Source organism: Heptranchias perlo, chromosome 38 (genome assembly GCF_035084215.1).
Source record: "Heptranchias perlo isolate sHepPer1 chromosome 38, sHepPer1.hap1, whole genome shotgun sequence".
Taxonomy (NCBI): Eukaryota; Metazoa; Chordata; class Chondrichthyes; order Hexanchiformes; family Hexanchidae; genus Heptranchias; species Heptranchias perlo.
Genome location: NC_090362.1, coordinates 10,649,548 through 10,670,262, shown reverse-complemented (window position 1 = coordinate 10,670,262; position 20,715 = coordinate 10,649,548). Strand labels below are relative to the sequence as shown.

At 43.9% G+C, this 20,715-nt stretch overlaps 1 protein-coding gene across 5 annotated transcripts in view; it reads right to left on the bottom strand.

Moving 5' to 3' along the window:
• The window catches only part of tjp1a (tight junction protein 1a), a 124,999-nt gene that overhangs the window by 43,973 nt on the left and 60,311 nt on the right, over nucleotides 1-20,715 (bottom strand). For all 5 annotated transcript variants that reach the window (XM_067973409.1, XM_067973411.1, XM_067973410.1 and 2 more), the window contains exons 3-8: nucleotides 13,765-13,889; nucleotides 12,057-12,159; nucleotides 8,547-8,838; nucleotides 2,711-2,814; nucleotides 1,042-1,210; nucleotides 485-632 (exon numbers count right to left, since the gene is read on the bottom strand). In XM_067973409.1, coding sequence (XP_067829510.1) covers nucleotides 485-632; nucleotides 1,042-1,210; nucleotides 2,711-2,814; nucleotides 8,547-8,838; nucleotides 12,057-12,159; nucleotides 13,765-13,889 — 941 coding nt within the window. The remainder of the gene's footprint in view (nucleotides 1-484; nucleotides 633-1,041; nucleotides 1,211-2,710; nucleotides 2,815-8,546; nucleotides 8,839-12,056; nucleotides 12,160-13,764; nucleotides 13,890-20,715) is intronic.

The following is a 20,715-nucleotide window of genomic DNA, read 5'->3' as shown; positions in this document are numbered from 1 at the left end:
ATGTAGTACAGCAACCAGCATGACAAGTTTGTTACGTTATTTTGGCTACCAGTGCTAAAAGGGCACCAATGTTTCATACGTGGCGGCCGGTCATAAATTGGGGGGGCAGGAAAACGTCACAAACTGTGCTTAGATTAGTCAGGAAATAGGATTAGAGCAGCTAGCTCCAAACTGGAGCTGGAGCAGGCACATGAGACCAAATGGCCTCCCTATGTGCTGAAATTTCTATGATCCTACGGCAGAAAAAGTACCAAAAGTATAATTTTCCCCAATCTGATTGTGGAATGTCCAACAAACACACGTGTGACTCTGGAGCTGTTGATGTTTTAGGTTAAGCGATTACTGGCTTACCACATGGTTCTTGGCTGCAAGCTCATTTAACCATTTAGAAATGTTAGGACAAGCAAAGGCTACAAAATAATCATGTCCAAATACAGTACAAGCCTCAACATGGTACAACCCTTTACAAAGGGCGATGGCCTACCTCCCATTGCTGATTGGCTGTGGAGAATGGCGAGAGTGGTCAGACCAGTCTGACCGTTTGTCGGGCGAGCGTGAGCGACTGCGCAGTCGCGGCCTCTCGTTTGAACGATTGGAATGATCAGATGCCAGTGAATGAATTTCTGAAATATCTAACAACAAAATTCACAGGTTTCCGTGTTACTACTGAAAACAAACCTCAAAATGCAAAAAAAAATGAATAACCAGTGATTTACAAAAAAAGCAGTTCTGTGAACAATCCAGCATTGTCTCAGCAGAATATTAATGTTACATCTTTAAAAGTACCACCACTTAGAGCACACAGTAATTGTTCAAGTTCCTATGCGAACAATTTAAACTCTAACAGTGGGTGTGTCTTTCCAAGACTGGCTTATCAATTAAAGCGGACAATAAAAGTCAATGGCAAATTTCCCATTGCGTACTTAGTGTCGCCCTGATAAACAGCTAAGTTAATGCACCGAGTTTCTACTCAATGCGTCACTTTCATTCCGAAGCCAGGAGCAGTAGGCAACCACAATACTGTTCCTGAAGAACACTCACCGTCTCTTTCAGAAGCATTTGCAGAAGGAATGCTGTCGTCCAAATCGGGCACATTAAGGAGAGTGGCTCTCTCATCTCTCTGCACCACCATTTTAAGCTTGCCCTTCGACCTTTCTATTAGTTTCTTGGCATCTCCCAGTGACATGTTTTCTGTAACTGTGCCATTGATCTGTAATGGAACAAAAGAATCACAGTGAGGCAGAGTCTGGTGACTAACCACAAATAGCACAGCCCTTATCTGAAGGCAGCAGTCACAGTAGGACAATAGCTTGCTCTATGTACAAGTTGAAAATGGTGCTAACATTTTCTTTGCTCTCTGCGCTTGTCTAGAAAGCAATCTCTTGAAACTCTAAGACACTTCCCTTATCAGCATTTTCTCCTGAGTGCGAGAACACTAACTTCAATTTCAGCACTACAATACTCCTTGCACCACAGGGAGTGTTTAAGTAGTGTCAGAATTACAAAAGCATGTCAAATTAATTTCTTTAAGAACAAACTAAGATGCCATTGTGCTAAACCCAAAGCACAAGACAAAACTGTGACCATTGCTGAACAGAATCGCTCAACTGGATTGCGATATTTTGTACAAAATGTCAATTTGATCAAGTTTTAGAACAGTGAAGCACAATGTGACAGCACAAGAATTAAAGACCAACATGCAACGAGATACGTGATTTTCTGTTGAGGTTGTACTGTTATAAACAACATTTTCAAGTTGAGAATGGTTTAGGACAAAGTGCCCTTTAGTTTGATGATTGAGATGGTGCCCACACTTTAGCACACTCTAAAGCTCATGTTTCCTCACAGGCGTGGCGGCTGGAATTCACTTTTAGGAACTACTATTAAGATGTTCAGCTGAAACTGTGAATCCCAACATATTCTTCAGAAACACTGCTTTTATTAGTTTCTCTTTCCTGTCCTCTCACTGACTCTTGCTGGGATGTTGGTTTCAGGAACTCAAATCACCCTCCACTATCTTGCCCAAGTGGCCATCTTTCACACGTCAGGATAGACAGAGTGATAGCAGACTATTTTACCTTGAGTGACATCAAAACTGAATCCAACTCTGTTCTCAGCGTCTACACTTGCATGTAATTAGCTGGAGTTGCACGATAGTGATCAGGAGCAGAAATCCTTCACATATTTTTCCTCCCTAACTCAAGAACTGAGGCACATTGCAGTGCCCCTCCTGCTGCCCCAGCTGAGATCAGCTAACTCAGCACAGACCAGAAATCGAGTGCGGGACCTGCCTGATCTGCAAGACTCAGCTACATGCTGAATAAACTCACTAAGCCAACAAGAGAACCAAAGAACATTGCTGTAGATGTTATATAAACAGTAAGGGTGCTGGTAACCAGTGAGGACAGCTTGCACTCCTTACCAGAGGACATGCATTCACATCGTTTTCTCACTTGATTGGCACTTACTGGGGACATTTGTCAGTCTCCTAGACAACATTATAGTGACAGAAGTTGCCTTCATCTGAGAGCGCAATAAAACTGGCAGGGATCAGTCCTTCCCTATAGAACCACTCCAACACAGAAATGTCCATGTTCAAACCATCCACTCTTCAACTTCAAGGTTGGGGTGGGGAAAAAGGGATTAAGGAAAAAATCTGAAGGGGAGGGGCATGCTCAAGTTATTAAGACGGGAACCAAAAGTGACTAACCTTTAACACTACATCTCCCTCATGAATGTTGCCGTCCTTAGCTGCCAGTCCTTCTGAGGAGATCTCCTTAACAAAAATGTGACTCGCCAATCGCAGACCATACTCTGTTAAAAACAATGGACAGACGTTATTCTAAAAACGTTGACATCTGGCAACAACTTGTATCCCGTTTCACGGAACATGGAAAGTTACAAGGGCAAAAATTCAAAATTCTTTTGAACAAAATGTTCCCATAGACCAGCAATCGAAACCCTATTTGTGCAGGAATGTATTACCACTAAATTCTCCACACCTGTTTAGAATAACTCATTTTTTCAGAAGACTGCTTCCTCATTCACCACTTGCTACTGGTTTTGTTACTGGGTGCATTTAGTGCTGGCACCAAGAGGTGGACACTTGCTCTGGAAATACTACAGCAAGTGTAAACACCGCTTCTGTCATTCAGTAATCAAAGTCTGCATCTCCAACCTGTTCCAAACAGAGACCAACAGTTCTCTTAGCTGCCACTTTAGTGACATGCTGGGGTTCCAGGAGACCAGAGGTTAAGCATAGACCTTTAACCCCTGAGCCACTCTTCCCATCTTTCTGTACCCACGTGCCATCAGTTATGAAGAGTTGGGTCCCAGGCAGAGTTCAGCTGCTTTATTCTACAGCATGCTGTTGTTGGCAGGAATACTGTACTTTGCACTTGCCACAGAACACTATCAATGTAAGAGCACGCAGGCATATTCTGTCCTTAGAATCTCTGTGCAATGTACATGGTCTTGGTGTTTATACTAGAGGCCAGGCCAGATGTAATTATTCACCAATTATATAAAAAAATGTCTTTCCCTCCAACTTCAACACTTAATGTAGCATATCAGAAAAAGTTTGGCATTTCTTTAAAAATGATTACTTTCAGGATCAGAACACAACTAACAAGTTACATCAGGTCTGGTATCTTAGAGTACACATACACTGCACAGAGTTTGGTGATCAACTGCAGATTCTCAATGAACCTGCAGCAGTGACATTGTAATAATTAATCCTGGTGTGTGATCAAAGACATCAATCGCATGAGCGAAACCATTTCCACCAAGTGCTGCCAGCACACAACTGATTAAAAACATAAAACTAAAAATTATTTGGTTCCTGGGACAAATCAGCCAGTACATCCAGCAATCATCTGATCCACATGAAGCAAGGTGTAGATTTGATCCCCAGTCTGTTTGAGGTCAGTTAGTTGATCTTAGCAGAGCAGCAGCCCTTAGGTTCCAGATTGTGGCCAGGATTGCCCTTCCTGATTGCAATCCAGTGACCCTGCTAGAAAGTATGTGTATGGTTCTCAGGTGAAGACAGGATCACTTTGGTTGTGTTGCTGTAATGGTGACTAGCCTGTCAACACTCACGACATGTTTTTTTTTTGCCAAACCATGGAGGGCTACAGTAACTGACGTTTCTGAATGTGCATCTCAAACTGAGGCCCAGGCTTGTCCAGAAATGATAGGCTTGAGCAGACCCAGGCCTTCAATTTAGTTAACATTTTAGCTACACATTTTAAAAAGTTATTTCAATCTAAATGTTCAGGGTGTTGCTGTGGAAGGATAGTGAATACTTTCTATATTGTTGAATATGATCCATAGATTAGTCCCTGCTAACTGACTTAACTGATAAGCCACTCGATTAGCAAAGACCTCTGAGAAAACAATGTGGAACACACACAAAACATACATTTGTATAGACATCATTGTTATTATGTAGACAGGTGGTTACCGGAGGGGACACTCTCTTCATTCTAACCTCACACGATGGACAGAACTGCACATGTGCAATTGCTCAAAAACTGCAATCTTAGGCACTTGATTCAAACTTGCGCTCCTGACTTTTCCACTGTGATAAAGGGACTCTAGGACCCTCACCAACATCAAGAGAAAACCCAGTCAAGCCTACATTATCACAGATCGCACTGCTGGCCTGCGTAGACAGACTGAGCCCAACTGAAAACTCTGCCTCCGCAGATAGGGTAGGAAACTATGAAAAATGGTATTCCGTGTCTCAGGAAGCATGTCAGCCACGTCATTCAGTGTAGCCCTGTAACCAAATTTCCACAGCAAACTCAAAGCTCTCCTGACCCAGAAGGTAATGAAGTGAAAATTCCAAGATATTAATTGGACATAACCAACAGCATCACTTCACCTTGACTGGTTCCATTCCACATACATTCCCTGCAGCACAGCATTCTATGCATTTATTCCCACAATCTTCAATTTTATGACCGGTCAGGTTCGAGACTAGAATCATAGAAAATTACGGCACAGAAGGAGGCCATTCAGCCCATTGTGTGCATGCCAGCCAAAAAAGAGCTATCCAGCTTAATCCCACTTTCCAGCACTTAGTCCGTAGCCCTGTAGGTTACAGCACTTCAAGTGCACATCCAAGTACTTTTTAAATGAGTTGAGGGTTTCTGCCACTACCACCCTTTCAGGCAGTGAATTCCAGACCCCCACCACCCTCTGGCTGAAAAAATTTCTCCTCAGCTCTCCTCTAATCCTTCTACCAATTACTTTAAATATATGCCCCATGACCACTGACCCCTCTGCTAAGGGAAATAGGTCCTCTATATCCACTCTATCTAGGACCCTCATTTAAAAAAAAAAATTCATTCATGGGACGTGGGAGTCGCTGGCAAGACGAGCATTTATTGTCTATCCCTAATTGCCCTTGAGAAGGTGGTAGCGAGCCACCTTCTTGAACCGCTGTAATCCCTGTGGTGAAGGTTCTCCCACAGTACTGTTAGGTAGGGAATTCCAGGATTTTGGCCCAGCGACGATGAAGGAACGGCGACATATTTCCAAGTCAGGATGGTGTGTGACTCAAAGGGGAACATGCAAGTGATGGTGTTCCCGTGCGCCTGCTGCCCTTGTCCTTCTAGGTGATAGAGGTCGGGGGTTTGGGTGGTGCTGTTGAAGAAGCGAGTTGCTGCAGTGCACCTTGTAGATAGTACACACTGCAGCCACGGTGCACCAGTGGTGGAGGGAGTGAATGTTTAAGGTGGTGGATGAGGTGTTAATCAAGCAGACTGCTTTATCCTGGATGGTGTCAAGCTTCTTAAGTGCTGTTGGATCTGTACTCATCCAGGCAAGTGGAGAGTATTCCATCACACTCCTCGCTTGTGCTTTTTAGATGGTGGAAAGGCTTTGGGGAGTCAGGAGGTGAGTCACTTGCCGCAAAATACCCAGTCTCTGACCTGCTCTTGTAGCCACAGTATGTGTGTGACTGGTCCAGTTTAGTTTCTGGTCAATGGTGACCCCCCCAGGATGTTGATGGTGGGGGATTCGGCGATGGTAATGCCGTTGAATGTCAAGGGGAGGTGGTTAGACTCTCTTGTTGGAGATGGTCATTGCCTGGCACGAATATTACTCGCCACTTATCATCCCAAGCCTGGGTGTTCTCCAGGTCTTGCTGCATGCGGGCATGGACTGCTTCATTATCTGAGGGGTTGCGAATGGAACTGAACACTGCGAGCATCCCCACTTCTGACCTTATGATGGAGGGAAGGTCATTGATGAAGCAGCAGAAGATGGTTGGGCCTAGGACATTGCCCTGAGCTACTCCTGCAGCGATGTCCTGGGGCTGAAGTGATTGGCCTCCAACAACGACTACCATCTTCCTTTGTGCTAGGCAGACACCTCAATTAAATTCGCCCTCAGCCTCCTTTGTTCCAAAGAAAACAACTCCAGCCGATCAAATCTTTTCTCATAGCTCAAATTCTCCAGCCCGGCAACATCCTCTGTACCCTCTCTAGTGCAATCACATCTTTCCTGTAATGTGATCAGAACTGTACGCAGCATTCAAGCTGTGGCCTATCTAGTGTTTTATACAGTTCTAGCATAACCTCCTGCTCTTATATTCTATGCCTCAGTTAATAAAGGAAAGTATCCCATGTGCCTTCTTAACCACCTTATCTACCTGTCCTGCTACCTTCAGGGATCTGTGGACATGCACTCCAGGGTCCCTCTGTTCCTCTACACCTCTCAGTATCCTCCCATTTATTGTGTATTCCCTTGCCTTGTTTGCCCTCTCCAAATGCATCACCTCACACTTGTCTGGACTGAACTCCACTTGCCACTTTTCTGCCCACCTGACCAGTCCATTGAAATCTTCCAGCAGTCTACAGCTTTCTTCCTCACTATCAACCAGGCAGCCAATTTTTGTATCATCTGCAAACTTCTAGATCATGTCCCTACAATCAAGGCCAAATTATTGATAAAAACAACGAAAAGCCAGAGGTCATGTTCTGAGCCTTGCGACCCCACTGGAATCAGCCTTCCAGTCACAAAAACACCCGACCATTATTCTATACTTCCTGCCACTCAGCCAATTTTGGATCCAACTTGCCAGCTTCCCTTGGATCCCATGGGCTTGTACTTTTCTGACCAGTCTGCCATGTGGGACCTTGTCAAAAGCCTTGTTAAAATCCATGTAGACTACATCAAACGTGTTACCCTCATCGACCCTCCTTATTACCTCCTCAAAAAATTCAATCAAGTTAGTCAGACACGACCTTCCCTTAACAAATCCATGCTGACTGTCCTTGATTAACCCGTGCCTTTCTAAATGGCAATTTATGCTGTCCCTCAGAATTGATTCCAATAATTTGCCCACCATCGAGGTTAGACTGACTGGCCTATAGTTACTCGGTCTATCCCTTTCTCCCTTTTTAAACAACGGTATAATGTTAGCAGTCCTCCAATCTTCCAGCACCGTGCCTGTAGCCAGGGAGGATTGACAAAATGATGGTCAGAGCCTCTGCTATTTCCTCCCTTGCTTCTCAAGAGTCTGGGATACATTTCATCTGGGCCTGGTGATTTATCTACTTTCAACGATGTTAAACCCCTTAATACTTCCTCTCTCAATATGTTTATCCCATCCAATATTTCACACACCTCCTCCTTAACTACAATGTCTGCATCGTCCCCCTCTTTTGTGAAGAGAGATGCAAAGTATTCATTAAGAACCGTACCCACATCTTCCGCCTCCACACATAGGTTACCTTTTTGGTTTCTAATAGGCTTTACTCTTTCCTTAGTTACTAGCATCTACCCGTGTCCCTTTGAATTAAAAAAATATATTTTCACAAGTCCACAATGGCAGTCTTGTCCTACAGTTAGATTACTGCCTTCTAATCACTCGTGGTATTCAGCCAACACATCAGGCTCCCATTCCCCCTCTCACTGCCCAAACCATCCAACGTTCTCCTGTCAAGAAAGCACTAGTTGAGCAATGGTTCCACAAGGACCAGTCACTTTTAGGTACTCTGCCCGGGTACACTTTCACCATGTATGAACTAAGATAGTGAATGCTGACATGATATTCAACTGTGGAGGGCATCACAGCCAAGCATAATCCGAAATACACTTTCCAGCAGTGATTACTGGATCAGGAGCAGCAAACCGTGAATTTCCCTCCAGCTCCAGTCACTGTGCTCATGTGGGAGCTCTGGACGATAATGATAATCATCTTTTAGCTCAAGTACCACTACAATGGTACATTTACAGAACACAGGCACGATGGGCCGAATGGCCTCCTCCTGTGCTGTACATACTATGACATTATATTCAACATTTAACCTCCCGTTGATGGCAAAAGTCTTAAACCAGCTACCACAAGACACATCCTGTCCAATGATCAGTTTGGCATTAACATGAAAAAGTTACTTTTTTTGGTGTGCAAATTTTTGCAAACATTTTCAGTTAGACCAATGTCCTTGAATCCCACACAAAATCCTCTAAGCTGCAAAACCTCAATGCACAAGGATAGTTGTGTAGCCATTTGTTTTTTTCTGATGAACACACACCTTCACTCTTCCTTGATTTGACCAATGTCACTTTAATCGGTTTTGGTGGAAGATTTGATGAGATTGATCGTCGCTCTGATCTTGGGGACAAGCTTCTCTCTCTACTATCTTCCCGCCTCCCAATGCTCCTCTCACTCCTCCTCCCACTATAAGGACTCGGCCCACTCCGTCCACTTTTACGATCGTAAATTTCCTCTTCCTCATAACTATCATCCTCAGGCTCTGAAATGGGCTGTCGATCTGGCTCCGTTCTTGTTACTGGCATCTGAATTTTTCGTTTCCTCCTGATTGTCTGTAAGCATCAAAAAGTAAAGCATCAGTTGTCAGAACTTAAGTGCTCACTTTTACTAATTTTCACTAAAATTCCTGTAGCCATGGCTCGGTGGTAGCACACCTGCTTCCAAATCAGAAGATCACGGGTTCAAGTCCCACTCCAGAGACTTGAGCACAAAATCTAGGCTAACACTCCAGTGCAGTACTGAGGGAGTGCTGCACGGTCAGAGATGCCGTCTTTCGGATGAGACGTTAAACAGAGGCCCCATCTGCCCACTCAGGTAGATGCAAAGGTGCCCACAGCACTATTCGAAGAGGATCAGGGGAGTTCTCCCGGTGTCCTGGCCAACATTTATCCCTCAACCAACACCTAAAAACAGATGATCTTGTCGTTTATTTCATTTGTGGGATTTAGCTGTGCGCAAATTGGCTGCTGCGTTTCCTACGTTACAACAGTCACTACACTTGGAAAGTACTTAATTGGCTGTAAAGCACTTTGGGACGTCCTAGGGGTCGTGAAAAGTGCTGTATAAATACAGATTCTCTTTCATTTACAATGATCCCAGTCAGCTGAAAAGAACAGGCTGTCTCATTTATACAATGGAATGCTTTATTCTTGGCGGGGGGGGGGGGGGGGGGTCGGAGAGCTGGGGGGAGAGAGGATCACAACATTTAGTTCTGTGTGCCACGGCTACAGGAATTGCAGTTAACATTTGGTTCTGTGTGTCTTTCATGGAGTTGTGGTTAGGTTTTCAACTCATTAAGGATGTCAGTGCTGGGGAATGGGAATGGAACATTCTCCATTTCAGGCATTCAGCGCCAGCATCGTGCACTCCCAGGTTAGGTATAGCACAGCTAGATGCAGAGTAAATCTCCCTCTACTCTGCCCCAACAATTTGCCTCAGCCTCAAAATAGCACCTCCAGTGCCCCCGTGTGCCATTGTTTCTTTGTCACACCAGCCGTCTGAGAAACCTTGCCAAATAGTGGCATGTGAGAGAGAGATTTGTGCTGAAGGCACATGTTCACTGGTAACTGGACTGAGAATGACCAAACTCATTTCACATAGGGTCTTCACAGCCAGCAAACATTCATCCCAGCTGTCTAGGCTGGATTGGAACAGAGGTCCAGCACCTGGCTCCTCTGTTTTTTTCAAAAATGAAATCTGAATTCCAAGGAAGTTTAAAAATCAGAAAATGGAGAACCTTTAACACACAGAGCGTCTTAACTAAAAACACAAGCTGTAAAACAGCACCCAACTTTATCGATGAGATACATTGAGGAAATTCACTTATTGAAATGTAAATAATTCCTGAAGAATAAGCTATCTGTGGTGGGCTGTGGCAGGTAGCATTATGAAACAATTCACATTATACCTGTCAGTTTTAAATGCAGATAGAGATAGAGATCAGGTTGGACTTCTTTATTTGAACAAATGGGTATTAACAGAATAGTACACTATCAACAGTCTCATCCACACTGGCAGCAGTAAAAGCTCACCTCAGTACTAGACAGTTCCCACTAGCATGGTTGAAAGAGATAAAAAGAACAGTTCTGACAAAGAATCCACATTTGAAATGTTAACCTGTCTTTTCTCTTTACAGATTCTATGTGCTTTTTGGCATTTGTTTTCATTTTGTTTGAAAAAGACCAACGCCCTGAACTAAACCCTTTTTTGGCTTAAGATGATTGCACTGCAACTATACCAAACAACAACAAACACTTGCATTTATATAGTGCCTTTAATGTAGTAAAATGTCCCATGGCGCTTCACAGGAGCGATCAAACAGAATTTGACACTGAGCCACATAAGGAGATATTAGGACAGGTGAGAGAAAGGTTTTAAGGAATGTCTTAAAGGAGGAGAGAAAGGTGGAGAAGCAGAGAAGTTTAGGGAGGGAATTCCAGAGCTTAGGGCCTAAGCAGTTGAAGGCACGGCCGCCAATAGTGGAGCGATTAAAATCGGGGATGCACAAGAGGCAAGATTTGGAGGAGCGCAGAGATCTCGGAGGGTTGTAGAGCTGGAGGAGATTACAGAGATGGGGAGGGGCGAGTCCACGGAGGGACTTGAAAACAAGGATGAGAATTTTAAAATTGAGGCATTCCTGGACCGGGAGCCAACGTAGGTCAGCAAGTACAGGGGTGATGAATGAACGGGACTTGGTGTGAGTTAGGATACAGGCAGCAGAGTTTAGGATGAGCTCAAGTTGATGGAGGGTGGAAAATGGGAAGCCAGCCAGGAAAGCATTGGAATAGTCAAGTCTAGAGGTAACAAAGGCATGGATGAGGGTTTCAGCAGCAGATTAGCTGAGGCAGGGGAGGAGACGGGCGATGTTACAGAGGTGGAAGCAGGCGGTCTTGGCGATGAAGCGGATATGTGGCTGGAAGCTCATCTCAGGGTCAAATAGGAAGCCAAGGTTGTGAACAGTCTGGTTCAGCCTCAGGCAGTGTCCAGGGAGAGGGATGGAGCCAGTGACTAGAGAATGGAGTTTGTGGCGGAGAGCGGAGACAATGGCTTCAGTCTTCCCAATATTTCGTTGGTGGAAATTTTTGCTCATCTTGTACTGGATGTCAGACAAACAGTATGACAAATCAGAGCCAGCGGAGGGGTCGACGGGAGGTGGTGGTGAGGTAGAGCTGGGTGGCGTCGGTGTACATGTGGAACCTGAGGTTGTGTTTTCGGATATGTCGCCGAGGGGCAGCATGTAGATGAGAAATAGGATGGGCCAAGGGTAGATCCTCGGGGGAACTCCAGAGGTAACGTTGCGGGAGTGGGAAAAGAAGCCATTGCAGGTGATTCTCTGGCTACGACTGGATAGATAAGAAAGGAACCAGGCAAGCGCAGACACACCCAGCTGAACATACTTTGGTTCGTGCCAGCTGGCTTTATTGAATACTGGATTCTGCATAATCCCTGTATTTCCATACTACTTATAGAAACAGAACTGTTAAATGAAGATGGCAGGAAGTGTATGTTCTGGGACAATTCACCATTCTTACAATTTCGTTCGGGTTTTGTAACATGACAAATAAAAAAACAAAACAATTGTAATTTTATGATCGACAATCCTTACAAGTTAAGGTACTCTGTGCAATATGCCCATCACTAATGGAAAAACATGCATATAAGCAGATGGATCTAATCTTGTTTCATGCTCGTCCACATTATCTTTTAAATGCAGTGTCAGTTTTCACTATGCTCATCATCTGAACCGTATCAAACTTGTACTTCCACTTACAATTTTTGCATTCTTTCCACTTTTCCGCAGCTGCTGGACAGCAAAAGCATGTTCCACGTTATCCATTGAAACTCCATTAACCATCGCAACACGGTCATTTTCACTGGGGGAGAAACAAAACATCAAGTGACCCCAATGGTATCATTCTATCTGGTAACAAACCATTTTATAGATGGCAATGAATATAATCTATGTCTTTAGGCGTCTTATGTTTTCTACGTGAAAATGCAGTTGTGGGGATTTTGATTAAGCCACGGAATACCCTTAGAAACAGGAAAATGCTTTTAAGAATGGATTATTCATAGCCATTTTTGGGGAAGGGTGACGAGAAGTCAACCTTCATTTTGTTTAATGGAAGGCTTGAGAGCCATATTTAAATTAAATGAGGCAATAAGTTAGGGTTCATGGACTAAACACAGTTCTCCTCTTATCCCAACCCAAACATTCCTTTTAAAATGATTGCATGTACTGTCGATGGAGGGAATTTTATTTCAAATCCAACCCGAGTGTTTGTTGGCAGCACTTTACAAACAAAATGGAGAAATGTCCCATTTCCCCAGATATCAGATGAGCACAGCACTGTCCACAAAAAAAGCAGTTAGCCCATAGCAGATTTTCTAATCTCCAACTCATCGTCAATGACATCTGGACAGCGGGCAGGAGTTGGGCGAGAGCAGCAGGAGGTCACAGCCTGCAAGGTAAGTGAGCAGGCGCAGGACCGAGGCAAATCGCTGGAACCCTGGGGCAGGAGAGGCCCAAGGATTCCTCATGGGGCCCGGAGGGAAAATCCTGATCCTCTCGGCCCACCTGGAAACCTTAAAAACTGTTTACTTAGTGGCCTCTTCGGGGCACTAGTCCCATTTCCCGACAGGTTCCTTGGGTGCAGTCGGCGCCGAGTTTGACCCACGCGGTCCAAGGTTAAAATTGAGTCACGGTCCGAACGTTGTCATCGGTCCGTGACTTTTACGTTTTAATGAGATCCTCACCTGCCTGGGGTGCAGGCCTCAATAGCTGGCTGAACCATGCCTGATAAAATGGGGCGGAGTGAGAGTGCAGCGTAGAACAGGTGGCAGGGCCGCGCTACCGCTATTTTAACCCCGCCCCGTTCTCATTGGGGCTCACAATCAGCAAGTTTCTGAGACACAAGAACTTCACCAACTCGTGATATTGGCGGATGGATCTAGAACCAGAGGACACAGATTTAAGGTGATTGGCAAAAGAACCAACAGTGACGTGGGGGGAAACTTTTTTTTAAAAACGCAGTCAGTAGTTGTGATCTGGAATGCGTTGCCTGAAAGAGTGGAGGATACAGATTCAATCGTGGCTCTCAAAAAGGAATTAGATAAATATTTGGAGAAAAAATTTGCAGGGCTACAGGGAAAGAGCGGGGGAATAGAACTAACTAGATTGCTCTTACAAAGAGCCGGCACAGGCTCGATAGGCCGAATGGCCTCCTTCTGTGCTGTAACGATTCTATGACATGTACTTAAATGTCTCTTCTCAGCATTAAAAACACTTTAGTTTAACAGCCATGAACCCTGTGTAAAAGGGTTGTGGGGAGCGGGAGAAGATGGATTATAAATGAATAAAATACAGTTAAATACTGTGCGTTGATGCATCTCATCTTTAATATTAACTGTCAATATTAAGGCAACACGCTCACATGTTTATTAGGTGATACGAGAGGGTGGTTATTATGTGCACTTACTGCAGTAATCCTTCAGCAGGACCTCCTTTCAACACATCAGAAATTACAATAGAAGTTTCTCCGCTCTGAAAATGCGGGTTATCTTTTCCTCCTGATATTGCAATTCCAAATCCAAATCCAGGAGCCTAAAGTTAAATGAAAAAGCACAGGTTACTTACTATGAGTTGCAAACAAGATATAAACCCAATTAAAAATACACTAACTAAAAATGTTCACATTGCCAACTAGTCCAAGTATAACTTATTTGTAACTACAATTATTTATAATCTTACTGGCATCTGCGAATGAACACTGAACCATTTTACTGCATTAACTTGTCGACGGGACGGTCAAACACCCAATGCAGTTGCCACAGTTGTGACACAATAAGGAACACTCAAATCAAGTCCATGAATGAAGAGTGACAGCATCACTATCCCCTCTGTTTTTCCAAGCAGATTTGCTCTTCATTCACATTTATTTTTCCAAACATGGAGTTTCCTCCCATCTCTTTTCTTTTTAACCATTCCTTATCCACAAAATTTTTGTGTCTCAAATACCCAAACAACAGAATTATTGTCAAAATATATGGTCTGGCAGAACTTTGAAGGTGGGGAGGGGAAAACACACACTGCATCACATAGCAGGTGCTCCTACATCGGTGCTCATTCCATTGGATTGTAGCAGAACAGCATCGGAGCACTGGCTCCCCTCATTTACATTGTTAAAACAAGTTGTCACCACACACATTTTTTCATGCTTATCTGCTGAGAGTTGGAAGCAGCAGGGAAAGCTAAAGCTTCCACTGAGGCATAATGTAAATACAAGGATATCCAAGATAGTGTCCCAGGTCATACACTTCACTCCAGTGGAGTCCTAATGACCATCTTCCAGCGTAGAAGCTTGCGCTATGTGTTCCCATAGGTATGGCAAAACATGAGTTAGTGGAGGACTAAGTTCAACTTTCCAAGGTGGCTTGATCTTTCAAGCAATTTACTATGGAAACTACAGATTATGAAATGATTAGAGCTGCAATCTATTCCTCTGTACATGCACCCAGAGATAGATGGGCTGAGAACCACTTCAAACTTCTTGTACTGGGAGAAAAGAATTAAACATGATGGCTATATTAGGAAAATCAAAGCTGTAACTTTTTTTTTTATTCGTTCACGGGATGTGGGCGTCGCTGGCAAGGCCGGCATTTATTGCCCATCCCTAATTGCCCTCGAGAAGGTGGTGGTGAGCCGCCTTCTTGAACCGCTGCAGTCCGTGTGGTGACGGTTCTCCCACAGTGCTGTTAGGAAGGGAGTTCCAGGATTTTGACCCAGCGACGATGAAGGAACGGCGATATATTTCCAAGTCGGGATGGTGTGTGACTTGGAGGGGAACGTGCAGGTGGTGTTGTTCCCATGCGCCTGCTGCCCTTGTCCTTCTAGGTGGTAGAGGTCGCGGGTTTGGGAGGTGCTGTCGAAGAAGCCTTGGCGAGTTGCTGCAGTGCATCCTGTGGATGGTGCACACTGCAGCCACAGTGCGCCGGTGGTGAAGGGAGTGAATGTTTAGGGTGGTGGATGGGGTGTCAATCAAGCGGGCTGCTTTATCTTGGATGGCGTCGAGCTTTTTGAGTGTTGTTGGAGCTGCACTTGTCCAGGCAAGTGGAGAGTATTCCATCACACTCCTGACTTGTGCCTTGTAGATGGTGGAAAGGCTTTGGGGAGTCACTCGCCGCAGAATACCCAGCCTCTGACCTGCTCTCGTAGCCACAGTATTTATATGGCTGGTCCAGTTAAGTTTCTGGTCAATGGTGACCCCCAGGATGTTGATGGTGGGGGATTCGGCGATGGTAATGCCGTTGAATGTCAAGGGGAGGTGGTTAGACTCTCTCTTGTTGGAGATGGTCATTGCCTGGCACTTATCTGGCGCGAATGTTACTTGCCACTTATCAGCCCAAGCCTGGATGTTGTCCAGGTCTTGCTGCATGCAGGCTCGGACTGCTTCATTATCTGAGGGGTTGCGAATGGAACTGAACACTGTGCAGTCATCAGCGAACATCCCCATTTCTGACCTTATGATGGAGGGAAGGTCATTGATGAAGCAGCTGAAGATGGTTGGGCCTAGGACACTGCCCTGAGGAACTCCTGCAGCAATGCCCTGGGGCTGAGATGATTGGCCTCCAACAACCACTACCATCTTCCTTTGTGCTAGGTATGACTCCAGCCACTGGAGAGTTTTCCCCCTGATTCCCATTGACTTCAATTTTACTAGGGCTCCTTGGTGCCACACTCGGTCAAATGCTGCCTTGATGTCAAGGGCAGTCACTCTCACCTCACCTCTGGAATTCAGCTCTTTTGTCCATGTTTGGACCAAGGCTGTAATGAGGTCTGGAGCCGAGTGGTCCTGGCGGAACCCAAACTGAGCATCGGTGAGCAGGTTATTGGTGAGTAAGTGCCGCTTGATAGCACTGTCGACGACACCTTCCATCACTTTGCTGATGATTGAGAGTAGACTGATGGGGCGGTAATTGGCCAGATTGGATTTGTCCTGCTTTTTGTGGACAGGACATACCTGGGCAATTTTCCACATTGTCGGGTGGATGCCAGTGTTGTAGCTGTACTGGAACAGCTTGGCTAGAGGCGCAGCTAGTTCTGGAGCACAAGTCTTCAGCACTACAGCTGGGATGTTGTCGGGGCCCATAGCCTTTGCTGTATCCAGTGCACTCAGCCGTTTCTTGATATCACGTGGAGTGAATCGAATTGGCCGAAGACTGGCTTCCATGATGGTGGGGATATCGGGAGGAGGCTGAGATGGATTATCCACTCGGCACTTCTGGCTGAAGAGGTAGGTCAAGCTAGTGTTGAGCATGACAAAAACTCCAGAGACTCAGTCTAAGTAATACCGTTGCATAGAAAGCTATTGTACAGTCTGAACTGCAAAACATGCCAAAAATTCTACTTCCAGACTGGAATCGATGACTAAAACTATACCAGTTGGCCCAAGAATGTATAAAAAGGTCCGATCTACTGAACGTCTCCCATTTTAACAGGTATGAAGTTTCTTGGTGGATGTACAATAGGATGCGGTAGATCACAGGTCAGAAATCTCCAAGTTCCGACTCTCATGGTATCATAGTAGGTACAGCACAGGATCGGCCATTCGGCCCATCATGCCTGTGCCGGCTCTTTAAAAGAGCTATCCAATTAGACCCATTCTCCTGCTCTTTCCCCATAGCCCTGTAAATGTTTTTGCCTTCAAGTATTTATCTAATTCTCTTTTGAAAGTTACTATTGAATCTGCTTCCAACACCCTTTCAGGCACTGCATTCCAGAGTATAACACACTGCGTAAAAAAATGTTTTCTAATGTCGTGTCTGACTCTTACCAATCACCTTGAATCTGTGTCCTCTGATTACCAACCCATCTGCCACTGGAAACAGTTTCTCCTTATTTACTCTGTCAAAACAATTCATGATTTTGAACACCTCTATCAAATCTCCCCTTAACCTTCTCTGTTCTAAGGAGAACAACCCCAGCATCTCCAGTCTCTCCACATAACTGAAATCCCACATTCCTGGCACCATTCTAATAAATCTCTTCTGCACCCTCTCTAAAGCCTTGACATCCTCCTAAAGTGTGGTGCCCAGAATTGAACACAATGCTCCAGCCTTGAATATACTCAACAACTGAACATCCACAGACCTCTGGGATAGAGAATTCCAAAGATTCACAACCCTCTGAGTGAAGAAATTCCTCAGCGCAGTCTTAAATGGCTAAACCCCTTATCCTGAGACTATGCTCCCTAGTTATAGACTCTCCAGCCTCTCAGCATCTACCCTGTCAAGCCCCCACAGAATCTTATATGCTTCAATGAGATCACCTCTCATTCTTCTAAACTCCAGAGTATATAAGCCAATACTACTCAATCTCTCCTCATAGGACAACCCTCTGATCCCAGGAATCAATCTAGTGAACCTTCATTGCACTGCCTCTAAGGCAAGTATATCTTTCCTTAGAGAAGGAGACCAAAACTGTACACAGTACTCCAGGTGTGGCCTCACAAAGCCCTGTACAATTGTAGCAAGACTTCCTTACTCTTGTACTCCAACCCCCTTGCAATAAAGGCCAACATGCCACTGGCCTTCCTAATTGCTTGCTGTACCTGCATGTTAACTTTGTGTTTCGTGTATAAGGACACCCCAATGCCAACATTTAAATAGTTTCTCACCATTCAAAAAAATATTCTGTTTTTCTATTCATGCTAACTTTGTGTTTCGTGTATAAGGACACCCAAATGCCAACATTTAAATAGTTTCTCACCATTTAAAAAAATATTCTGTTTTTCTATTCTTCCTACCAAAGTGAAACCCTCACATTTCCCCACATTATACCCCATCTTCCACCTTCTTGCCCACTCACTCACTTAACCCTTTTATATCCCTTTGTGTCATCCTCACAGCTTACTTTCCCACCTAGCTTTGTATCGTCAGCAAACTTGGATACAATACATTTGATCCCTTCATCTAAGCCATTAATATAGACTGTAAATAGCTGAGGCCCATGCACCGTTCCTTGCGGCACCCCGACCTGAAAATGACCTGTTTATCACTACTCTCTGTTTTCGGTCCACTATCCAACCCTATATCCAAGTTAATATATTATCCCCATCCATGAAGCCTTATCTTGTGTAACAATCTTTTACGTGGCACCTTATTGAATGCCTTTTGAAAATCCAAATAAACTACATCCACTGGTTCCCCTTTATCTACCCTGCTAGTTACATCTTCAAAAAAAACTTATAAATTTGACAAACACTATTTCCTTTTCGTAAAACCATGTTGACTCTGCCTAATCATATTATGATTTTCTAAGCGCTCTGGTACCACTTCCATAATAGTGCATTCTGTCATTTTCCCGATGACTGATGTCAGGCTAACTGGCCTGTGGTTCCCCGTTTTCTCTCTCCCGCCTTTCTTGATTAGCAGTGTTACATTTGCTACCTTCCAATCCGCTGGGACCGGTCTAGAATCTAGGGAATTTTGGAAAATCAGGTCCAACGGATCTGACGGCTTTTAGTCCCATTAGTTTCTCTAGTGCTTTTTCTCTACTGATATTAATTACTTTAAGTTCCTCACTCTCATTAGCCCTCTGGTTCTCCACTATTTCTGGTATTTGTTTTGTGTCTTCTACTGTGAAGACAGATACAAAATATTTGTTTAACATCTCTGCCATTTCCTTATTTCCCATTATAATTTCTCCTCTCACAGCCTCTAAGGGACCAATGTTTATTTTTGCTACTCTCTTCCTTTTTACATACCTATAGAAGCTGTTACAATCCGTTTTTATATTTCTTGCTAGTTTACTCTCATTTTATTTTCTCCCCTTTTATCAATCTTTTGGTCTTCCTTTGCTGGTTTCTAACTCTCCCAATCCTCAGGCTTACTACTCTGCTTCACAACATTATAAGCCTCTTTTAATCTATTATCCTTACCTTCTTTAGTTAGCCACAGATGGATCACTTTTCCTGTGGAGTTTTTATTTCTCAATGGTATGAATATTTGTTGAGAATTTTGAAATATTTCTTTAAATGCTCGCCATTGCTTATCTACCATCATACCTTTAAATCTAATTTCCCAATCTACCTTAGTCAACTCGCCCTCATGCCAATGTAATTGGCTTTATTTAAGTGTAAGACTCTAGTTTCAGACTTACGTATGTCACTCTCAAACTCAATGTGAAATTCTATCATATTATGATCACTCTTCCCCAGAGGATCCTTTACTATGAGATTCATAATTAACCCTGTCTCATTACACAAGATCTAAAATAGCCTGTTCCCTGGTTGATTCCATGACATATTGTTCTAGGAAACTGTCTCAAATGCATTCCATGAACTCATCCTCCAGACTACCTTTGCCAATTTGATTTGTCCAGTCTATAAGATGATGATTCAAGTCCCCCATGACTATTGCATTACCTTTGTTACAAGCTCCTATTATTACTTGATTAATACTCTGTCCAACGGTATAGCTACTGTTAAGGGGCCTATAAACTACTCCGTGTTTTCTGCCCCTTATTCTTTCTTATTTCCACCCATACTGATTCTACTTCCTGATCTTCCGAGCCAAGATCCTTTCTCACTACTGTCCTTATGTCATCCTTTATCAGAGCTAACCCCTTCCTTTTCCATTCTGTCTTTTCAAAACGTCAAGTACCCTGGAATACCTTGGTTACCTTGCAACCGCATCTCTGCAATGGCTATTAGATCAAACCCATTTGTCTCTACTCGTGCCACTAATTCATCAATCTTGTTACGAATGCTTCGTGCATTCAGCTAAAGAACCTTTAATTTTTAACTTTTTAACCAGTTTTCCCTGCTTTGACCTTATTTGCTGATGCACTATTCCCATTAAACTCTCTGTTCTTTCCTGTCACATTCTGCTTATCTTTATCCAAATTGCTACATTGCTTTGTTGCGTTGACTTTTCTCTTTAGATTTCTAAATTTCCCCTTACCTGACCCCTCCAATACATTAATTCTCTAAGCATATAAAGGATGCAAGGAGGGTAGAAATTGGAGTAAGAATCTGGAACAAGAAGTTCTTGACATCAATGCCACAGCAGCAAGCTAGCATTGAGCTGAAAACTCCAACTATCTCCCCAAATAAAACAAGCTAACTCAGCATATTTAGATAGACCACTGAAGGATGAAAATCTCAGTCTCATCAACAACCCTGCCCTCGTTATTGAAGTGACTATAGAGAACAATACAGGGAGGCTCAGATATGACAATTCTGAACATCAAGTGAAAAGATACTGGTCAGTCAGCAAAGCCAGGCTGTGAAAGTGCTGTTATTCTAAACAATTCATTACAATACAGCAGTTTGCAATGTTCATTCAGATCCTCTTCCTCCCACTGATCTACTTTTTAAATCCCATCTATAATCAAGTGATGACATCACCACAAAACGGGCATGTTCGAT